Here is an 18,625-nt window from a genome sequence, read left to right on the forward strand (position 1 = left end):
ATGCTGCAGCCCACATTTACCAGGTCTCCAGAGAAGGAAAAGGTCCCCAAGTCGTTCACAGGAACCGCCTCAAGCCCTGTATAGAGGGAGAACCAGCGGCGGAGGAGATGGAGCCTGAGCCTTCCGAGGAAGAATTGCCGGCTCCACCTATGGACCGTATGCAGGCTGTGGAGAACTTGATCCACGATAAAGAGCCACTCCACTGGGCCCTCACGCCTTGGCTGAATTTGCTGGTTCCTGCTCCTGTTCCTGTTGGTCTCCCGGCTCAGGAGACCTTACCTCAGAGAGCTCCTGAAGAAGTTCCAGAGGCGGTGAGCTCCCTTGACCTTCCGGAGTCCAGGCAGGAAGAATCTCTGCCACTAAGGAGGTCTACACGTTCTACCAGGGGACACCCACCTGTGAGGTTTGAGGACTACATCATGGGCCCAGGTAGCCCCTCACGGGAAACCCCTGTTTAACCCTGTTGCAAGCCTGGGTACGGACTCATGTGTTTCTTTGAGCCTCCAAGAACTTTACATCGTTTTATATTGTTCTACTGTTATATTATGGACAATTTGCACTTATGGACTATCCTGGTTTATTGATACGCTGCACCAGGTCAGCGCCCCTGTTCCCTTCCATTATCCTGAGAGAAGAGAACGACGCCCCTTTTCACCATTCCTTCAGTTACAATGTTTGTTAATGTTTGTATTGTTGCTGTGATATTTGCCATGTATGCCGGTTCTCATTTTGTCTTTCAGGCTGCAGTATCCAGCCGGGCAGGGCCCCTCCATGTTGCGGCGAGGACGGGCAACGTTATAGCGTGGTGGTATGTAGTGTCCCACTAGGTAAAGGTGGGCACTGCACAAAAGGGGTTAATGTGTCTGAATTGCATTTAATGTCATGTGTATGCATTTCCCTGTGTTATCTGGGTGTCAGGCCTGTCAGGGTGCAGTTTAGCCTTCCAGACGTTAGAGGGAGCTAGAGAGCCCTAGATATATATAGGAAGGCCCAGACAGGGGAGTGGTAGTTCATTCCAGGGGACTAGAGGAGTTACTTCGTCCACCTGAAGCTCCTGAGGCTAGGATTAGCTCAGTAGAGACACCCCAGTTGCAGGACAGAACCTCCTGGGAGAAACCTACAGTCATTATCAAGACAAGTCAGGATATTACAAGCAAAGATAAGTAACACTGATGGGCAGATGCTATATAGGAAGCAAAGCAAGGATTTAATACAAGAGGAAGATATATATACCAAGGATTTAAGCCACCATTTAGGCATCCGGGCCTTGGGATTGAAACCAGACAGGAGTTCTAGAAAGGACAGTGTACGCTATTTCTGAGGAAAGGTACAACCTGATTCTGAGTGTGTTGTGGATTTACCCTCTGAGTATCTTGCATAATCAATACCTGCCAGTTTGTGGAATAAAGCCTGCTTGTGAAGTACTTGATCTAAAGGACTGTATTACCATCTGTATGTACAAAGTTGGACTGCTAAGTAAAGCAACGTTTGGTTCACTATACCACCTGTGTACCTCAATTATTCCAACTATAAATCGGTGTGCCACCGTTACAGGCACTGGCGTCATGAATCCAACAGGGACCTTGCCCCAGGCACTCAAAATACCTGTAACATCCAGGGCACCTCATCCACCATCAGGCCTGGTCCCTACATACCGAGTGTGCCCCAGAGGAACTGTGTCTACCTCTCCTTCACTGCCGCATGCCTGCCCAGGGTTCTCCCATACAGTGAGCAACCCTCGATTGCCCATAACCGTGACCTCGCTTCGCTTTACCCTGCAGGTCTGGCGTGCTGCAATTATACTTCAGGGTCGCTCATTCATATCACGACTTTTGCACCTGTTCCCACTTTTCTTACACGATACGCACAGGTTGTCCCTGGATGCCCACGCTACGGCAGATCTAAACATGTGGAAGAGATTTTTATCCACCTGGAATGGTAAAAGCTTGTTCCTCCCTCAGCTGACGGACTCATCCCCCTCCATCTGGTCAGATGCGGCATCTACCACAGGCTTTGCGGCAATTTTTGGGAACAATTGGCTTTGGGGCAGCTGGCCTTCTGCAGTCCAGGATCTTGAAGGGTTTTCCGCTACCTCAGCTCTTTTCAAAATTTATCCCATCGTGGCGGCTGCCGTAGCTTGGGGTCATTTATGGGCAAACATGCCAGTCCGTTGCTATTCAGACAACCAGGCAACCTGTCAAATCATTAACAAAGGCCGTTCCAAATCTCTCACAATCATGAGGTTCCTGCGGAAACTCACTTGGTTGGCAGCTTGCAATAATTTTTCCTTACATTGCTTCCATGTCCCAGGGGTGTGTAACACAGCTGCTGACAATCTGTCTCGCTTTAAATTTCAGGCATTTCACCAGGCTCTCCCGTCAGCGATGCCCACAGCCACCATCACTCCAACTTTTCAACAGCTCATACTGGACTAGAAACCATCATGCAGCATAGCAGGACATTGTCCCAATTAGCACTGTCCGACAAAACACACAGAACATACAGCAGAGCGTTCACACTTTTTAAAAGATTCCTTCTGGATCATAACATCACGCACCCTTTTGTCATGACTTCTCTTCTGGGGTTTGCTTCTTTCTGCCACCTTAAACTCAAAATGTCATACAACACCATCAAACTCTATCTCACTGGCATTCAACACCATATGCTTATCTTACATCCTAACAACATCAGTTTCATGGCCTCTCACCAAGTCAAAACCATACTCAGAGGTATTCAGAAAGCGGAACCCGCACGCACAGCCCAGAGGCTACCCATAGACAATCATATCTTCAAGGCGTTATCCGACCTACTAGACGCAAACCTTTTGACACAGGTACAAACTCCATCATCAAAACAGCGATATACTTGGCTTTCTACGGATTCCTAAGGCCGGGAGAATTCACTACGTCTTCCACGACCCAAACTACGCCTTTTCTCCCACTTGTCAAAACACATGGATCATTACATCCTGACCTTACCTCACTCCAAGAGCAGCCAGCACATACCCGTCAACATTCCGTACTACCCCACGCACAACAGATGGTGTCCAGTCAGGGTTCTTGATGCCTACATGAAGCGTCATAATTTCCTACCCTCACAACCATTACTACAGCTGCAAGGATCTGTACTCACCACCACCACCTTCATGACTCATGTCAGGTCTTCCCTCACACAACTAGGCCTCAACGCAGCCAACTACTCAGGGCACTCCTTTCGTATAGGGGCCGCATCTACAGCCTCCAGCGCCAACATCCCAACTCATGTCATAAAAACATTAGGGTGCTGGAAATCATCCGCTTACTCGCGATACATACCCAATCCAGTTCAGGAGGTTAGGGAGGCTTTCAAAAACATGTCTGGTTGAGAAATACGTATATTGATTGTCTGCAATAAACTTGTTCACTTCAATTTTGCCCTCTTCTTTCTCAGGCCTACCTCATCCTCGGTTTCGGCACACCACAACCGACTGCGTTTGTTACCCTGTTTCCTAGGGTTCCTCACTGTACCATTGTAAGCGCCTGACACAAATATATATATACTGCTCAAAAATAAAGGGAAGACTAAAATACCACATCCTAGATCTCAATGAATGAAATATTCCAGTTGCAAATCTTTATTCATTACATAGTGGAATACATTGACAACAATAAAACATCATAATTAGGGATGAGCGAATCGACTTAGGATGAAACATCCGAAGTCGATTCGCATAAAACTTCGTTCTAATACTGTACAGAGCAGGAGCTCCGTCCAGTATTAGAATGTATTGGCTCAGACGAGCCGAAGTTATTGCTTCGCGAACCATTTCCCGAACTCACTTTCGGTTCCAAGGTACCACGAGAAATGTTTTTTTACAGTACAAATTAATTTATGAAGTTATTGCGTGAAACAATAACTTCGGCTTATCGGAGCCAATACATTCTAATACTGTATGAAACTCCGTACAGTATTAGAACAAAGTTTTATGCAAATCGACTTCAGATGTTTCATCCGAAGTAGATTCGCTCATCCTTAATAATAATCAATGTAAGGCCCCATGCACATGACCGTGGTGTGTTTTGCAGTCCATAAATCGCGGATCCGCAAAACACAGATGGCGTCCGTGAGTGTTCCGCAATTTGCGGAACGGCACGGACAGCCTTCAATATAAATGCCTATTAGGACATGTTATATTTTTTTAGTGGAGCTACGGAACGGAGCAACGGATGCGGACAGCACACGGAGTGCTGTCCGCATCTTTTGCGGCCCCATTGAAGTGAATGGGTCCGCATCCGAACCACCAAAACGGCAGCCATGTGCATGAGGCCTAAATCAAAATTGTTATTCCATGGAGGTCTGGATTTGGAATGATACTCAAAATCCAAGTGGAAAATCAAATTTCAAGCTGATCCAACTTCAGTGGAAATGCCTCTCAGTAGTGTGTGTGGCCTCCACATGCCTGTATGACCTCCTTACAACGCCTGGGCATGCTCCTGATGAGGCGGCAGATGTTCTCCTGAGGGATCTCCTTCCAGAACTGGATTAAAGCATCAGTCAACTCCTGGACAGTCTGTGGTGCAAAGTGGTTTTGGTGGATGGAAGGAGACATAATGTCCCGGATGTGCTTGATTGGATTCAGGTCTGGGGAACAGGCAGGCCAGTCCATAGCATCAATGCCTCTGGCTAGCAACATGAAGGACTGTGCGGCCCTCCAAAGAAATGTCTCCCCACACCATTACTGACCCACTGCCAAACCAGTCATGCTGGAGGATGTTGCAGGCAGCAGAACGTTCTCCACTGTGTTTCCAGACTCTGTCACATTTGCTTAGTGCAAACCTGCTCTCATCCATGAAGATCATAGGGTTGTCCATGTTGAATCTGCCAGACCTTCATGGAGTCTGTTTCTGACAGTTTGAACAGACACATTGATATTAGTCGCCTGCTGGAGGTCATTTTTGCAGGGCTCTGGCACTGCTCCTCCTTGCACAAAGGAGGAGGTAGCAGTCCTGCTGTTGGGTTGTTGCCCTTCTATGGCCCCCTCCATGTCTCCTGGTGTACTGGCCTGTCTTCAGGTATCTGCTCCACGCTCTGGCCACTGTGCTGACAGACACATCTAACCTTCTTGCCACCGCTCACATTGATGTGCCATCCTGCATGAGCTGCACTACCTGAGCAACTTCTGTGGGTTATAGACACCGCCTCATGCTACCTCTAGGGGTGAGAGCAATGACAAAAGTGACCAAAACAACAGCCAAAAAGGATGAGAACAGAGAAATGATCTGTGGTCACCACCTACAGAACCACTCCTTTATAGGGGGTTGTCTTGCTAATTGCCTATTATTTCTACCTGTTGTCTGCAGGAGAAATCCTTCAGAACAGGACAGGTGGATTTCACAGAAGTGTGATTGACTTGGAGTTAGGCCTCATGCACACGACCGGTGTGTTTTGCGGTCTGCAAAACACGGATGGCGTCCGTGTGCGTTCCGCAATTTGCGGAACAGCATGGACAGCCATTGATATAACTGCCTATAAGTATAGGACAGGTTATATTTTTTTTGCAGACCACGGAACAGAGCAACGGATGCAGACAGCACACGTAGTGCTATCCGCATCTTTTGCGGCCCCATTGAAATGACTGGGTCCGCATCCGAGCCGCCAAAACTCGGATACAGACCAAAACAACGGCTGTGTGCATGAGGCCTTACATTGTGTTATTTAAGTGTTCCCTTTATTTTCTTTTTTCGAGCAGTGTATTTTTGTGGGGGGAAAAAAATAAATCAGTAGAACGTGTACAATATTCATTTAGATCTCTAATTATTTAGAGCTTTAGGCCAGACACACATGAGCGAGTTCAATGCAAGGAACTCACAGCGTGCGTCAGTGAGAGGTCCCGTTCTGACCTCTACTCCACTGACAGGATCTCACAGCATTCGGGCTCATGCACATGACCGTATGTATTTTGTGGTCCGCAAAAAATACAGATTATGCCCGTGTGCATTCCGTATTTTGCAGAATGGAACAACTGTCAGTGTAATTCAGTAGATTCCACGACTCTAAATCATTATAATTAGGAATGAGCAAATTGACTTCGGATGAAACATCCGAAGTCAATTTGAATAAAACTTAGTTTCAATACTGTATGAAGCGAGCGCTTCAGTATTAGAATATATTGGCTCTGATGAGCCAAAGTTATTACTTTGCAAAGTCATGCAAAACTTTGCATAATAACTTCAGAAATTGATTTCTACTGTAAAAAAAAACATTTCCCGAACTAGGGTTCGGTTCCAAGTGGTACCTTGGAACCAAACCAGAAATCGGGAAATGGTTTCATCCGAAGCCGATTCGCTCATCCCTAATTATAATGCTGTCCAATCCTGTCAGAGGAGTGGAGGTCAAAACAGGACCTCACACTGACAGACGCTGCAAGTTCCTCGCATTGAACTTGCTCATGTGTCTGGCCTAAGGGCTTACGCACACGAACGTATTTTCTTTCCGTGTCCATTCTGGTTTTTTTTTTGCGGACTGTATACAGAACCATTCATTTCAATGGGTCAGCAAAAAAAACTGAAATTACTCAGTGTGCATTCCGTTTCCGTATGTGCGTTCTGTAAAAAAATATTCTCCGTTCTTCCTGCTTGCAGACCATTGGATATGCACTATGATAAAGTTACCTATAGAGCCAATAAGTGTGTAACTACACAGTGCCAAGCCGTACAGGAGCTGGGACATGAGGTCTAGTGCTCCAGCCATAAAAGCTACACTTTTTTTTTTTTATTCATGACACACAGTGTAAGGAACATGTTAAATGTAACAAGATGGTAGAATGAACATGGTATAAAGCATAAATGGAAGCAGTGCGTAACTCTATACAGGACCACAGCTCTTGCATTCCCACTAGCTTCATGTATCTACAAGAAAAAGGTTTCTTCAGTTATGAACTTGGCTTCAGCTGCCTTCGGCCTTCAAACAAGAGGATGCTAGCTGCCATAGCTGAATTCAAGCTGTCAATGCCTGGTACAACAGGAATGAACAGTCTCCTGCCACTTGATTTTTCAGCCAGTAGTAATGACTCCAAACTCAGTCCATGTGTCTCTCCCCCAACCACAAGTGCACTGGGGCCCCTGGCCCAAGGTTGAGAATATCCTTGAATAGGAATGTTAGGAATCCCTTGTACTTTGTTATCCTCGCCATCTTCTTCATCACTGGATGAGTAATAGTCATATTCTTGTATTTTATGTAGCCTCCTGGGATCAGTAGAAATCCAGCCATAATCAATAGCTTTATTAGAAGAACACGTGGTCTCAGTGGGGATGTTCTGCCAGAAGTGATCCGCCAGAAACACTCTGGTGTCTTCTGTGAGATAGTTAGAGACAGTGTCCCAGTCCAAGCTGGTGATTATTGGCAAGCGAAAATGGGCTCCCATGCCTGCTCTGATAACTTTAGGTTCCCAAGCGTCCACACACCCTAGAAAGATACAGAAATTAGTTTCCAGTAACTCCGCTAAGGACAGGTTAGCCAATAGCTACGGTTATAACCAATCAAGAGCATGGAGCAAGTGTTCTGTATCTGTAGGATTCCAGATTCAAAACCCTCAGAGGTCTGGTTTCAGATTTACTAAGACTGTACAGTTTTTAGACAGTGTAAAGTTAGACTAGACCTGGGGTCAGCAACCTTAAACACTTCAGGTCTTGTGAAATAGGGATCGACCGATATTAATTTTTTAGAGCCGATACCGATAATCTGAACTTTCAGGCCAATAGCTTATACTGATATTTTTTTTTTCAAAAATGAAAATGCACAGAATAATTCCTACACAAATCTGTTCTAAATGAACATGTTTATTGTCAACGTTTAGCTTTTTTTTTTGTAAATCTTTCTTCATCATTTATACTTAATATTTTGGTGTTTGTGTTTTATTTTTTACTTACTATTAGCCTCCTTACAGGCTACAAGCCTTGTCCTGTTCACCCTGATAGAGCTCTATCAGGGTGAATAGGACTTCACACTGTCCCTGCTGCCCTGTGCATAGTACCTGGAGCTAACCATGGCTTCAAGGGTTTCTGTCACCCTGCTAAACTCATTTTTTTTTTTTGGGCTAGTTAGATTGCTCATAGTGCGATATAGGAGAATATAATAGTCTTACTTACTTTCATGCGGCCGATTCTTTATAAAACGAACTTTTATAATATGTTAATGAGGGCTCTACCAGCAAGTAGGGCGTCTACTTGCTGGTAGCTGCTGCAGAAATCCGCCCCCTCGCCGTGTTGATTGACAGGGCCAGCCGTGATCTCCTCCTCCGGCCGGCCCTGTCAGTAATTCAAAAATCGCGCGCCTCGCGTCATTCGGCGCAGGCGCTCTGAGATGAGGAGGCTTGTATCCTCAGCACTCCCTCAGTGCGCCTGCGCCGATGACATCACCGAAAGAGAAGACGTCATCGGCGCAGGCGCACTGAGGGAGTGCTGAGGATACGAGCCTCCTCATCTCAGAGCGCCTGCGCCGAATGACGCGAGGCGCGCGATTTTTGAATTACTGACAGGGCCGGCCGGAGGAGGAGATCACGGCTGGCCCTGTCAATCAACACGGCGAGGGGGCGGATTTCTGCAGCAGCTACCAGCAAGTAGACGCCCTACTTGCTGGTAGAGCCCTCATTAACATATTATAAAAGTTCGTTTTATAAAGAATCGGCCGCATGAAAGTAAGTAATACCATTATATTCTGCTATATCGCACTATGAGCAATCTAACTAGCCCAAAAAAAAAATATGAGTTTAGCAGGGTGACAGAAACCCTTTCAGTAGCGTCTTGGCTGCCATGGTAACTGATCGGAGCCCCAGGATTACACTGCTGAGGCTCTGATCAGAAGCTGCCACTGCACCACCAATGAGGAGGAGGGGAGAGGGGACCCTGTGGCCACTGCCACCAATGATTAATACTGGGGGGCGCCGCACTGCGCCACCAATGTCTTTAATACTGGGGTGGGTGGGGAGCACTGTGCCACCAATGAAGATAACTCTCCCATTAATTCATATACAGGAGGCGGGTGCTGGCTGCAGAATCATATAGCCGCACCCAACCTTTGAGCTGTAGCTGCGATCCGCGGCAGTTAACCCCTCAGGTGCGGCAGGGGTTAACTGCCGCGGATCGCAGCTACTTGTCATAGAGGTCTGGTGCGGCTATATGATTCTGTAGCCAGCACCCGCCTCCTGTTGATTTTGAATGAATGAGTGAGTTAACATCATTGGTGGCGCAGTGGCCACAGCCCCTCCCCTCCTCTTCTCCTCTCATTGGTGGCAGCGGCGGCATAGGAGGAGGGAGACACTGCTTCCTTCTCTCCTGTGCTGCTGAGGGAACACTAATCACGCTGACAGCAGCACGATCCTTGTTCCCTATTCGTTATCGGCAAAATAGATACCAATAACTTTGAAAATCCTGAATATCGGCCGATAATATTAGTAAAAACGATAATCGGTCGATCCCTATTGTGAAACTGCAACTCCCAGCATTCACAACTGTACAGCATCCTCCTATACAAAGTGGAGGATACTGGGAGTCACAGTTTCGCAACAGCTGGAGTTCTAGGCAGTCTAAATATGCACCAGAATCATCACAGTGGTTGATGACTTTAAACTGTCTAGTCTAAATGTATAATGTATACCATATATTAGTTGGCTTACTTTGTGCCAGAATTTTGGAGCACATTGGCCCAGATTTACTAAAGATGATGAATCATCTGTCTAGACCTGCACCAGACTGGATGAGAAACGTGGTGTAGGGATAGACACTTTTCACTGACCATTGGTTGGCTTACTGGGAGTTTTTTGCCAGAATTGTGAAGCATCTTGGGCCGCACCCATTGTCGAGCATGTAGGAAAAAAGTATAGAAACTGTAGGGGGAGATTTATCTAAACTGGTGTACAGAAAAACTGGCTTAGTTGCCGACAACAACCAATCAGATTTCACCTTTCATTTTTTCAGGGCTCCTTTGGAAAATGAAAGGTGGAATCTGATTGGTTGCTATGGGCAACTAAGCCAGTTTGCCTTTCCACTAGTTCAGATAAATCTCCACCTAGGCAATTTGTGCCAGTTTTTAGACAAATTATTGGTGCAGCCACATCAATAAATCTAGGGCATTATTGTCACACCTTGTTGCCGGACAAAGTTAAAACAATAAATGTGACGCAAGGAGTCTACACCACTGATTGCTGAATCCTTGGCTTTCTGTGGCCCTTGAGACAGATAGGTTCTTAATTCCTCCAGTCACAAATAGAATTGCACACCAATGACCGGCTGGAATTTAGCGTCCCGATTACTGTCTGAGGCTACTTTCACACTGGTGATCCGTTTCAGGGCTCTCACAAGCGGCCCCAAAACGATCAGTTCAGCCCCAATGCATTCTGAATGGATAAGGATCCGTTCAGAATGCATCAGTTTGCCTCCGTTCAGCCTCCATTCCGCTCTGGAGGTGGACACCAAAACGCTGCTTGCAGCGTTTTGGTGTCCGCCTGGCAATGCGGAGCCAAACGCATCCGTCCTGACTTACAATGTAAGTCAATGGGGACGGATCTGTTTTCACTGACACAATATGGTGCAATTGAAAACGGATCCGTCCCCCATTGACTTTCAGTGTAAGTCAGGACGGATTGACTTAGACTTTTTAAAAAAAGAATAATGCAAACAGATCCGTTCTGAACGGACACAAGCGTTTGCATATAGGTGCGGATCCGTCTGTGCAGATACCAGACGGATCCGCACCTAAACGCAGGTGTGAAAGTAGCCCGATTCAGACATTGCCGCCAAGATTTCATAGTATCTGCATATGGGCTCAAGTGGTAACATCACTTCAGTTGAAGTGTGACAACTGCAGCCAGCAACAGCCTGCTGCAGCCAACTGACGTGATGTCATGTCAACATGAGGGGCAACAAATGCACCATTTGTTATTTTTCCATTCAGAGCCCAAATACAGATCTTGAAAAACCCTTTAAAAGAACCATCTGTCAGCAGATTTGTACCTATGAAACTGAAAAAAAATGATGTTTTAATGTATGCAAATGAGCCTCTAGGAGCAACGGGGGCGTTACCCTTACCTAGAGGTTCCGATCTCTCTGCAACTGCCGCGCCCTCTGCATTTGATTGACAGGACCAGGCAGTGTAAATGCCATCATGCCTGCCCCTATCAAAGTGGAGAGGGTGCAGCAGTTGCAGAGAGAGCAGAGTCTCTAGGTGTAAGGCTAGGTTCACACCTGAGCGTTTTACAGCGCGTTCCTACGCGCTGTAAAACGCTCAACAGGCAAAAACCAATGTTTCCCTATGGGCATGGTTCTCACCTGAATGTTTTACAGCGCGTACGAATGCTCTGTAAAACGCCCTACGCCCCAAGAAGTACAGGAGCTTCTTTGGGGATGTATTGTGGCGCGTATTGTGGTAGTTTTTCATTGGATGCCTCTGTGGTTAATCACACAAACACGCGTACTACGCTCGTTTCCAAATTACAAAAACGCCTCAAAAACGCCTGTAAAAAGCGCTTATCGAATACGCTCAGGTGTGAACCCAGCCTAACGGCAACACGCCAGTTGCTCCTACAGGTTTATTTGCATATATTTAAATGTCAGCAATGCGGGCACATATGAACATGGGACCAAGACCAGCACAGATGCCTTCAGCTGTCAACATACATTAGGTCAACCAGTTTCAGAGGAACAAATCTGCTGACAAATGCCCTTTAAATAATTTCTTCATACCATCATTCGGATACTAGCCTAACCTCCACTTCACAACCTCTTGTATCTGGCTATACACTGCTAGTAGCATTAATAAACTTCTTAGCAGAGTGACAAATCTCCAAGGTAAGTGACAATTTTGATCTAATCTAAATATTAACAAAATGTGAATATAGCTGAACAAAAATAGGAAAAACGGATGCATCAATGGCCCCAGAGTCCCCTAGTACACAGCAGTGATCAGACACGCTCAGGTCCATACAAACCTTTTGTGAGCAAGACTTTACTGCAGCCAGCTCCAGCTGCACATCTCAAAATGGTGCCCAGGTTTCCAGGATCACGGATGTTGTCACAGATAAGAGATAGTGGTAAACTGTTCTGGACCTGGACATCAGGAAACTTCATCTTCACATGATCGGGTTTCCCAAAAATTCCTATGGAGGAAGTCAAGTGTCATTTGGTGCCTGCAGTAACATTACAAGACCAAGCATTGTGGTGGAGGAAGATCTCGCGATGTATCACTTGACGTGTGCAACTGTAAGCCATATACATTATAAAAAATAATAAAATAAAAAACCTACAGCACAATCTTTTTTTTTTTTTTTTTTTTTTACAGTAGTGGAGTACTATGGATACATGCTTGACATACAGTATATACTAGGGCTGCACTATATGGGAATTTTGTGCGATTGCGATTAGGGCCCTAAAAATTGCGATAACGATATGCGATGCAATATTTTAAAGGGAATTGTGCTAAAGGTCTATTTGCTTGGATTTTCCCATATGAGCCGCTGACGCGGCTGGGTATGTCATAGTTATGGGGTGGATCTGTGGAGGACGCGCTGTTATGGGGTGGATCTGTGGAGGACGCGCTGTTATGGGGTGGATCTGTGGAGGACGCGCTGTTATGGGGTGGATCTGTGGAGGACGCGCTGTTATGGGGTGGATCTGTGGAGGACGCGCGGTTATGGGGTGGATCTGTGGAGGACGCGCTGTTATGGGGTGGATCTGTGGAGGACGCGCTGTTATGGGGTGGATCTGTGGAGGACGCGCTGTTATGGGGTGGATCTGTGGAGGACGCGCTGTTATGGGGTGGATCTGTGGAGGACGCGCTGTTATGGGGGGGATCTGTGGAGGACGCGCTGTTATGGGGGGGGATCTGTGGAGGACGCGCTGTTATGGGGTGGATCTGAGGAGGACGCGCTGTTATGGGGTGGATCTGTGGAGGACGCTGTTATAGGGGATGTGTGCTATGACACATAGGGCCATGAGGGGGGCCAGCATAAGACATATAGCATCTTATGCTGGTCCCCCTCATGGCCCTATGTGTCCTAAACTGCGCACATAACTGGATTTGTGTGTAAAGTATTTTACTAGTGTGTGAAGCAATCTCTCTCCTATTGATAACATGGCCGCCTCTGTACTCACTGTCACTATGAATGCACTGCAGAGAGCTGGCCGGCCGGCGCGTGACTGACGTCACTTAGTAACGCTCCTCCCACTTCAGGAAGCAGGAGCGTTACTAAGTGACGTCAGTCACGCGCCGGCCGGCCCGCTCGCTGCAGTGCATTCATCGTGAAAGTGAGTACAGAGGCTGGACCTGTTATCAATAGGAGAGAGATTGCTTCACACACTAGTAAAATACTTTACACACAAAGCCAGTTATGTGCGCGGGGCCCCTTCATATATAATCGCGGCATTTTTGGGTCGGCCAAATCGCCATATCGCATTTGCCGATTATTATCGCGATTCGATAATTGCATTTTGCAATATATCGTGCAGCCCTAGTATATACCAGAGGTTTTTCGAGTGTACATGCTAAATGTCTGGCTCAGCCACAGTGCACATGGATTACAGTAGACCCATGTCCACAATAATCATCTATAGCAGGGATTTTCAACCTGCGGCCCTCCAGCTGTTGGAAAACTACAACTCCCAGCATGCCTGCACAGCCTACAGCTATTAGAGCATGCTAGTAGTTGTAGTTTTGCAACAGCTGGAGGGCCGAAGGTTGGGCATCCCTGTTCTATGGGATAAACCATCTTATACAATGCAAGATGACAATATACAAACAATACAATTACAATAGTATAAAGTAAAATGTTGCCACACAGGCTTTCATCCCATGTTGACTCACCCATTAGTCCTTGTGGCGTGACTACATCCGACCACATCTTAATATCTTCAAATTTCACTTTGATTAGGTTGGCCTTTTTAAGTTTCTCCACGGGCAGTGTCTTTAGCTGGTCAACTCTGCTGAAGAAGAGTGTTTGCAGGACGGCACCAGCGTCTAGAGCGTCCGCCAGCAGCCTCTGTCCTTCCAGCAAAACCTGTCCATGGCGCTCACGAAATTTTTTGGACTTTGCAATCGTAACTACTTTGCTGTATTCAAGACATCAAAAAAACGTTTTCAAAGTCAGATTAATCGGATGATGGGACTTTGTGATACCAAAAGAAACAAAACAATGAAGCACACAAAAGAAAAATAAACACCAAAAAAGCCGTGTGCATTCCGCATTTTAAAGGGTTTCTACCACCACATTTTCACCTATTTAGCTGTCAGACACTAGCGATCTGCTAGTGTCTGCTGTACTTAACCATGTTAATGTATTACCTTTGTCTGGAGCGGTTAAGCTTAAAAACGTAGTTTTATTGGTATGCTAATGAGCCTCTAGGTGCTATGGGGGCGTCTTTTCAGCACCTAGAGGCTCCGTCCACTCACCATTTCTGCCGCACAGCCCGTCCCTCTCCTCTAGATTGACAGCCTACTTCTCTCCATCTCGGACGAATTCTCGCATGTGCTTCTGTATTCGGCGCAAGCGCAGTGATTGTCGGACCGCTCCCTGCGCCGGCATCTTCGCTGCGCCTGCGCCGATTACGGCGCAAGGAGCGGTCCGACAGTCACTGCGCCTGCGCCGAATACAGAAGCACACGGCGCAGGCGCGAGAATTCGGCCGAGATGGGGAGAAGTAGGCTGTCAATCTAGAGGAGAGAAGCGGGCTGGAGCGCGCTGGGCGGCAGAAATGGTGAGTGGATGGAGCCTCTAGGTGCTGAAAAGACGCCCCCATAGCACCTAGAGGCTCATTTGCAACCAGTCAATTAAACCCTCAGGTGCCATGATCAACGCAAATCACAGCATCTGAGGGGTTAACTGACAGGGTTCAGTAGGATCGCCGTTCCCTGTCATTGAGGCCTGGTGCCAGCTGCATCACATGTACATTTGTATTTAGGGGTAAATTATATTCATTGGTGGCGCAGTGGCCACAGGATCCCCCCCCACCCTCCTCAGTAATATTATTCATTGGTGGCAGCGGCAGCTTCATAGCCCCCTTCCCTTAATCTTTTCATTGGTGGAAGTGGCTGCCACATCACAGTGGGGAGGGAGTCTCCCTCCTTCTCCACTGTGTCAGCTGATGAGTACATGGTGCGCGCCTAGGGTAGCGATCGCCATATTCTATAAAAGATACTAGTATAAAGCTGTCAGTATGAGGCACACAGCATTATAAATCATGATAATGCCATGCGCTTCTGTAGTCCAGACCGCACAATGCCTCTCTCACACAAAGCGTGATTCCCGTAAGGAACACACTTGTGTGAAAGAGCCCTATGTTGGGCGGAGTTAGGCTCCATTCACACGTCCGCAAAATGTGTCCGCATCCGTTCCGCAATTTTGCGGAACGGGTGCGGACCCATTCATTCTCTATGGGGACGGAATGAATGCGGACAGCACACAGTGTGCTGTCTGCAGCCGCAATTGCGGAGCGCGGCACCGATTTTGGGTCCGCAGCTCCGCAAAAAGATAGAGTATGTCCTATTCTTGTCCGCAGCTTGCGGACAAGAATAGGCATTTCTATGGGGGTGACGGGCTGGTGTGTTGCGTACCCGCAATTTGCGGGTCCGCAACACACCACGGACGTGTGAATGTAGCCTTAAAGGTGTTGTGCATTACGAGCGCCACTGCTATTGTCCCTCTTCGGGCTTTTCCAAAGATGGGAAGTAGGGTTGCCACCCGGCCAGTATTTTAGTGGCCCTGCTGGTGCTGGTAATTGTTTTCTACCAGCAATATTAATTGCCAGTATATTTCTACAAGGCCTGTTACTAGTGAGTGCTTCCATTGTGGAGTGCTCATTAGTACAGCCTTTTCCTCCCCCGCCAATTGTGTAAAATAAAAAAATAAATCACCTCCTCCATTTGCTCGTGCTGTGGGGAAGACAGGACGTGTGAGACATCATCACGCTGGAGCGCAGGTCCTGTCCTGAGCTTCCAGTTAGTGTTGTGTTTTTTTTGCAGAATGATGGGGCGCTATTCTTACTGGGGAGCGCTAACGGGGGCGCTATTCCTACTGGGGAGCGCTAACGGGGGCGCTATTCCTACTGGGGGGGCGCTAACGGGGGCGCTATTCCTACTGGGGGGCGCTAACGGGGGCGCTATTCCTACTGGGGGGCGCTAACGGGGGCGCTATTCCTACTGGGGGGCGCTATTCCTACTGGGGGGCGTTATTCTTACTGGGGAGCGCTAACGGGGGCGTTATCCTTACTGGGGAGCGCTATCGGGGGCGTTATCCTTACTGGGGAGCGCTAACGGGGGCGTTATCCTTACTGGGGAGCGCTAACGGGGGCGTTATCCTTACTGGGGAGCGCTAACGGGGGCGTTATCCTTACTGGGGAGCGCTAACGGGGGCGTTATCCTTACTGGGGAGCGCTAACGGGGGCGTTATCCTTACTGGGGAGCGCTAACGGGGGCGTTATCCTTACTGGGGAGCGCTAACGGGGGCGTTATCCTTACTGGGGAGCGCTAACGGGGGCGTTATCCTTACTGGGGAGCGCTAACGGGGGCGTTATCCTTACTGGGGAGCGCTAACGGGGGCGTTATCCTTACTGGGGAGCGCTAACGGGGGCGTTATCCTTACTGGGGAGCGCTAACGGGGGCGTTATCCTTACTGGGGAGCGCTAACGGGGGCGTTATCCTTACTGGGGAGCGCTAACGGGGGCGTTATCCTTACTGGGGAGCGCTAACGGGGGCGTTATCCTTACTGGGGAGCGCTAACGGGGGCGTTATCCTTACTGGGGAGCGCTAACGGGGGCGTTATCCTTACTGGGGAGCGCTAACGGGGGCGTTATCCTTACTGGGGAGCGCTAACGGGGGCGTTATCCTTACTGGGGAGCGCTAACGGGGGCGTTATCCTTACTGGGGAGCGCTAACGGGGGCGTTATCCTTACTGGGGAGCGCTAACGGGGGCGTTATCCTTACTGGGGAGCGCTAACGGGGGCGTTATCCTTACTGGGGAGCGCTAACGGGGGCGTTATCCTTACTGGGGAGCGCTAACGGGGGCGTTATCCTTACTGGGGAGCGCTAACGGGGGCGTTATCCTTACTGGGGAGCGCTAACGGGGGCGTTATCCTTACTGGGGAGCGCTAACGGGGGCGTTATCCTTACTGGGGAGCGCTAACGGGGGCGTTATCCTTACTGGGGAGCGCTAACGGGGGCGTTATCCTTACTGGGGAGCGCTAACGGGGGCGTTATCCTTACTGGGGAGCGCTAACGGGGGCGTTATCCTTACTGGGGAGCGCTAACGGGGGCGTTATCCTTACTGGGGAGCGCTAACGGGGGCGTTATCCTTACTGGGGAGCGCTAACGGGGGCGTTATCCTTACTGGGGAGCGCTAACGGGGGCGTTATCCTTACTGGGGAGCGCTAACGGGGGCGTTATCCTTACTGGGGAGCGCTAACGGGGGCGTTATCCTTACTGGGGAGCGCTAACGGGGGCGTTATCCTTACTGGGGAGCGCTAACGGGGGCGTTATTCTTACTGGGGAGCGCTAACGGGGGCGTTATTCTTACTGGGGAGCGCTAACGGGGGCGTTATTCTTACTGGGGAGCGCTAACGGGGGCGTTATTCTTACAGGGGAGCGCTAACGGGGGCGTTATTCTTACTGGGAGCGCTAACGGGGGCGTTATTCTTACAGGGGAGCGCTAACGGGGGCGTTATTCTTACTGGGAGCGCTAACGGGGGCGTTATTCTTACTGGGGAGCGCTAACGGGAGCGTTATTACTGGGGGCATTATTAATTCTGGGGCGCACTAATGGGGTCATTAATTCTGGGGTGCACTAATGGGTGGCATTACTATTATTGGGGGGCACTAATGGCGTCATTAATATTACTGGGGGTCACTAATGCCGACATTATTAATGCTGGGGGGCACTAATATTATTGGACGCCCCGTGTTAAGCCGTGCCCCCACAACCACACTCCCTTTGGGGTGTGGCTTAACTTCACCATATTTTTTTGTTGGGAAAGGTGGCAACCCTAATGGGAAGTATGGTTCTGTTCTAGTCAGTGACTGTATAAAGACTAGTGCCAAGGCAGAAGTTACTCATGTCAGCCAATCAGGTCCAAGCTCTGATTTCCCTGTCTGCATAAGAGAAATGAGAGCAGAAAACTTATTGGTTGCTATAGGCAGCTGCTTTACACTGAGGCGGACCTCGCTGGTACCTGAGTCTCTTATCCCCCGCGGTGGCTCGGTCATACTTGAGCTCGTATGGCTGATGCTTCTCGGCAGTAGCATCCTGCATATCCGCGGGGCTCTTGTCCCTAGTGACAGGGTCATGTCGGTGCTTGCCAGGTACAGGCTCCTTCAGGTCTTTAGCCCTCTTCTCTCGCTCATCACGGTGGCTTTCTGGAGGAATGACCCGCACGGGTTTCCTCCGCAGAGCACGCACATCCCGCTTCACCTGCACACTAACCGGGAGCCTTATTGTCAACCTAGGGCAGCCAAGCACGCTCCTCATGAGCGCCGCCATCTTGGGCCGTCGCACTTAGTGACGTCAGCGTCTAACGAGTAGCGGCCATGTTGTGACTGGCAGAATACAACTTGTGTAGGGGCCGTAATGTGCTGCAGTTACTATATTTTTTATTATTGCTTTGAGATAA

General features: G+C 48.5%; 1 protein-coding gene across 1 annotated transcript; it reads right to left on the reverse strand.

The window, feature by feature from the left end:
* Nucleotides 1–6,426: 6,426 nt before the first annotated feature.
* Nucleotides 6,427–18,512, reverse strand: MRM3 (mitochondrial rRNA methyltransferase 3). Its single transcript, XM_040424779.1, has 4 exons — nucleotides 18,188–18,512; nucleotides 13,834–14,078; nucleotides 11,963–12,130; nucleotides 6,427–7,443 (listed from the first exon to the last, which is right to left on the reverse strand). Exons 1-4 carry the CDS (start codon nucleotides 18,493–18,495, stop codon nucleotides 6,911–6,913), a joined length of 1,254 nt encoding a protein of 417 aa, XP_040280713.1. The 5' UTR covers nucleotides 18,496–18,512; the 3' UTR covers nucleotides 6,427–6,910.
* Nucleotides 18,513–18,625: the final 113 nt, after the last annotated feature.

The sequence above is a fragment of the Bufo bufo genome, chromosome 3 (assembly GCF_905171765.1).
Source record: "Bufo bufo chromosome 3, aBufBuf1.1, whole genome shotgun sequence".
In the NCBI taxonomy this organism is placed as follows: domain Eukaryota; kingdom Metazoa; phylum Chordata; class Amphibia; order Anura; family Bufonidae; genus Bufo; species Bufo bufo.

What these genes read in the sequence shown, in the direction of transcription:
- MRM3 (XM_040424779.1), bottom strand. Translation starts at nt 18,495, where the DNA reads ATGGCGGCGCTCATGAGGAGCGTGCTTGGCTGCCCTAGGTTGACAATA. An exon ending in CACGCCACAAGGACTAATGG is followed by an intron (nt 12,131 to 13,833) that starts GTGAGTCAACAT and finishes CTTCCTCCATAG; the next exon opens with GAATTTTTGGGAAACCCGAT. An exon ending in TAAAGTCTTGCTCACAAAAG is followed by an intron (nt 7,444 to 11,962) that starts GTTTGTATGGAC and finishes GTATCTTTCTAG; the next exon opens with GGTGTGTGGACGCTTGGGAA.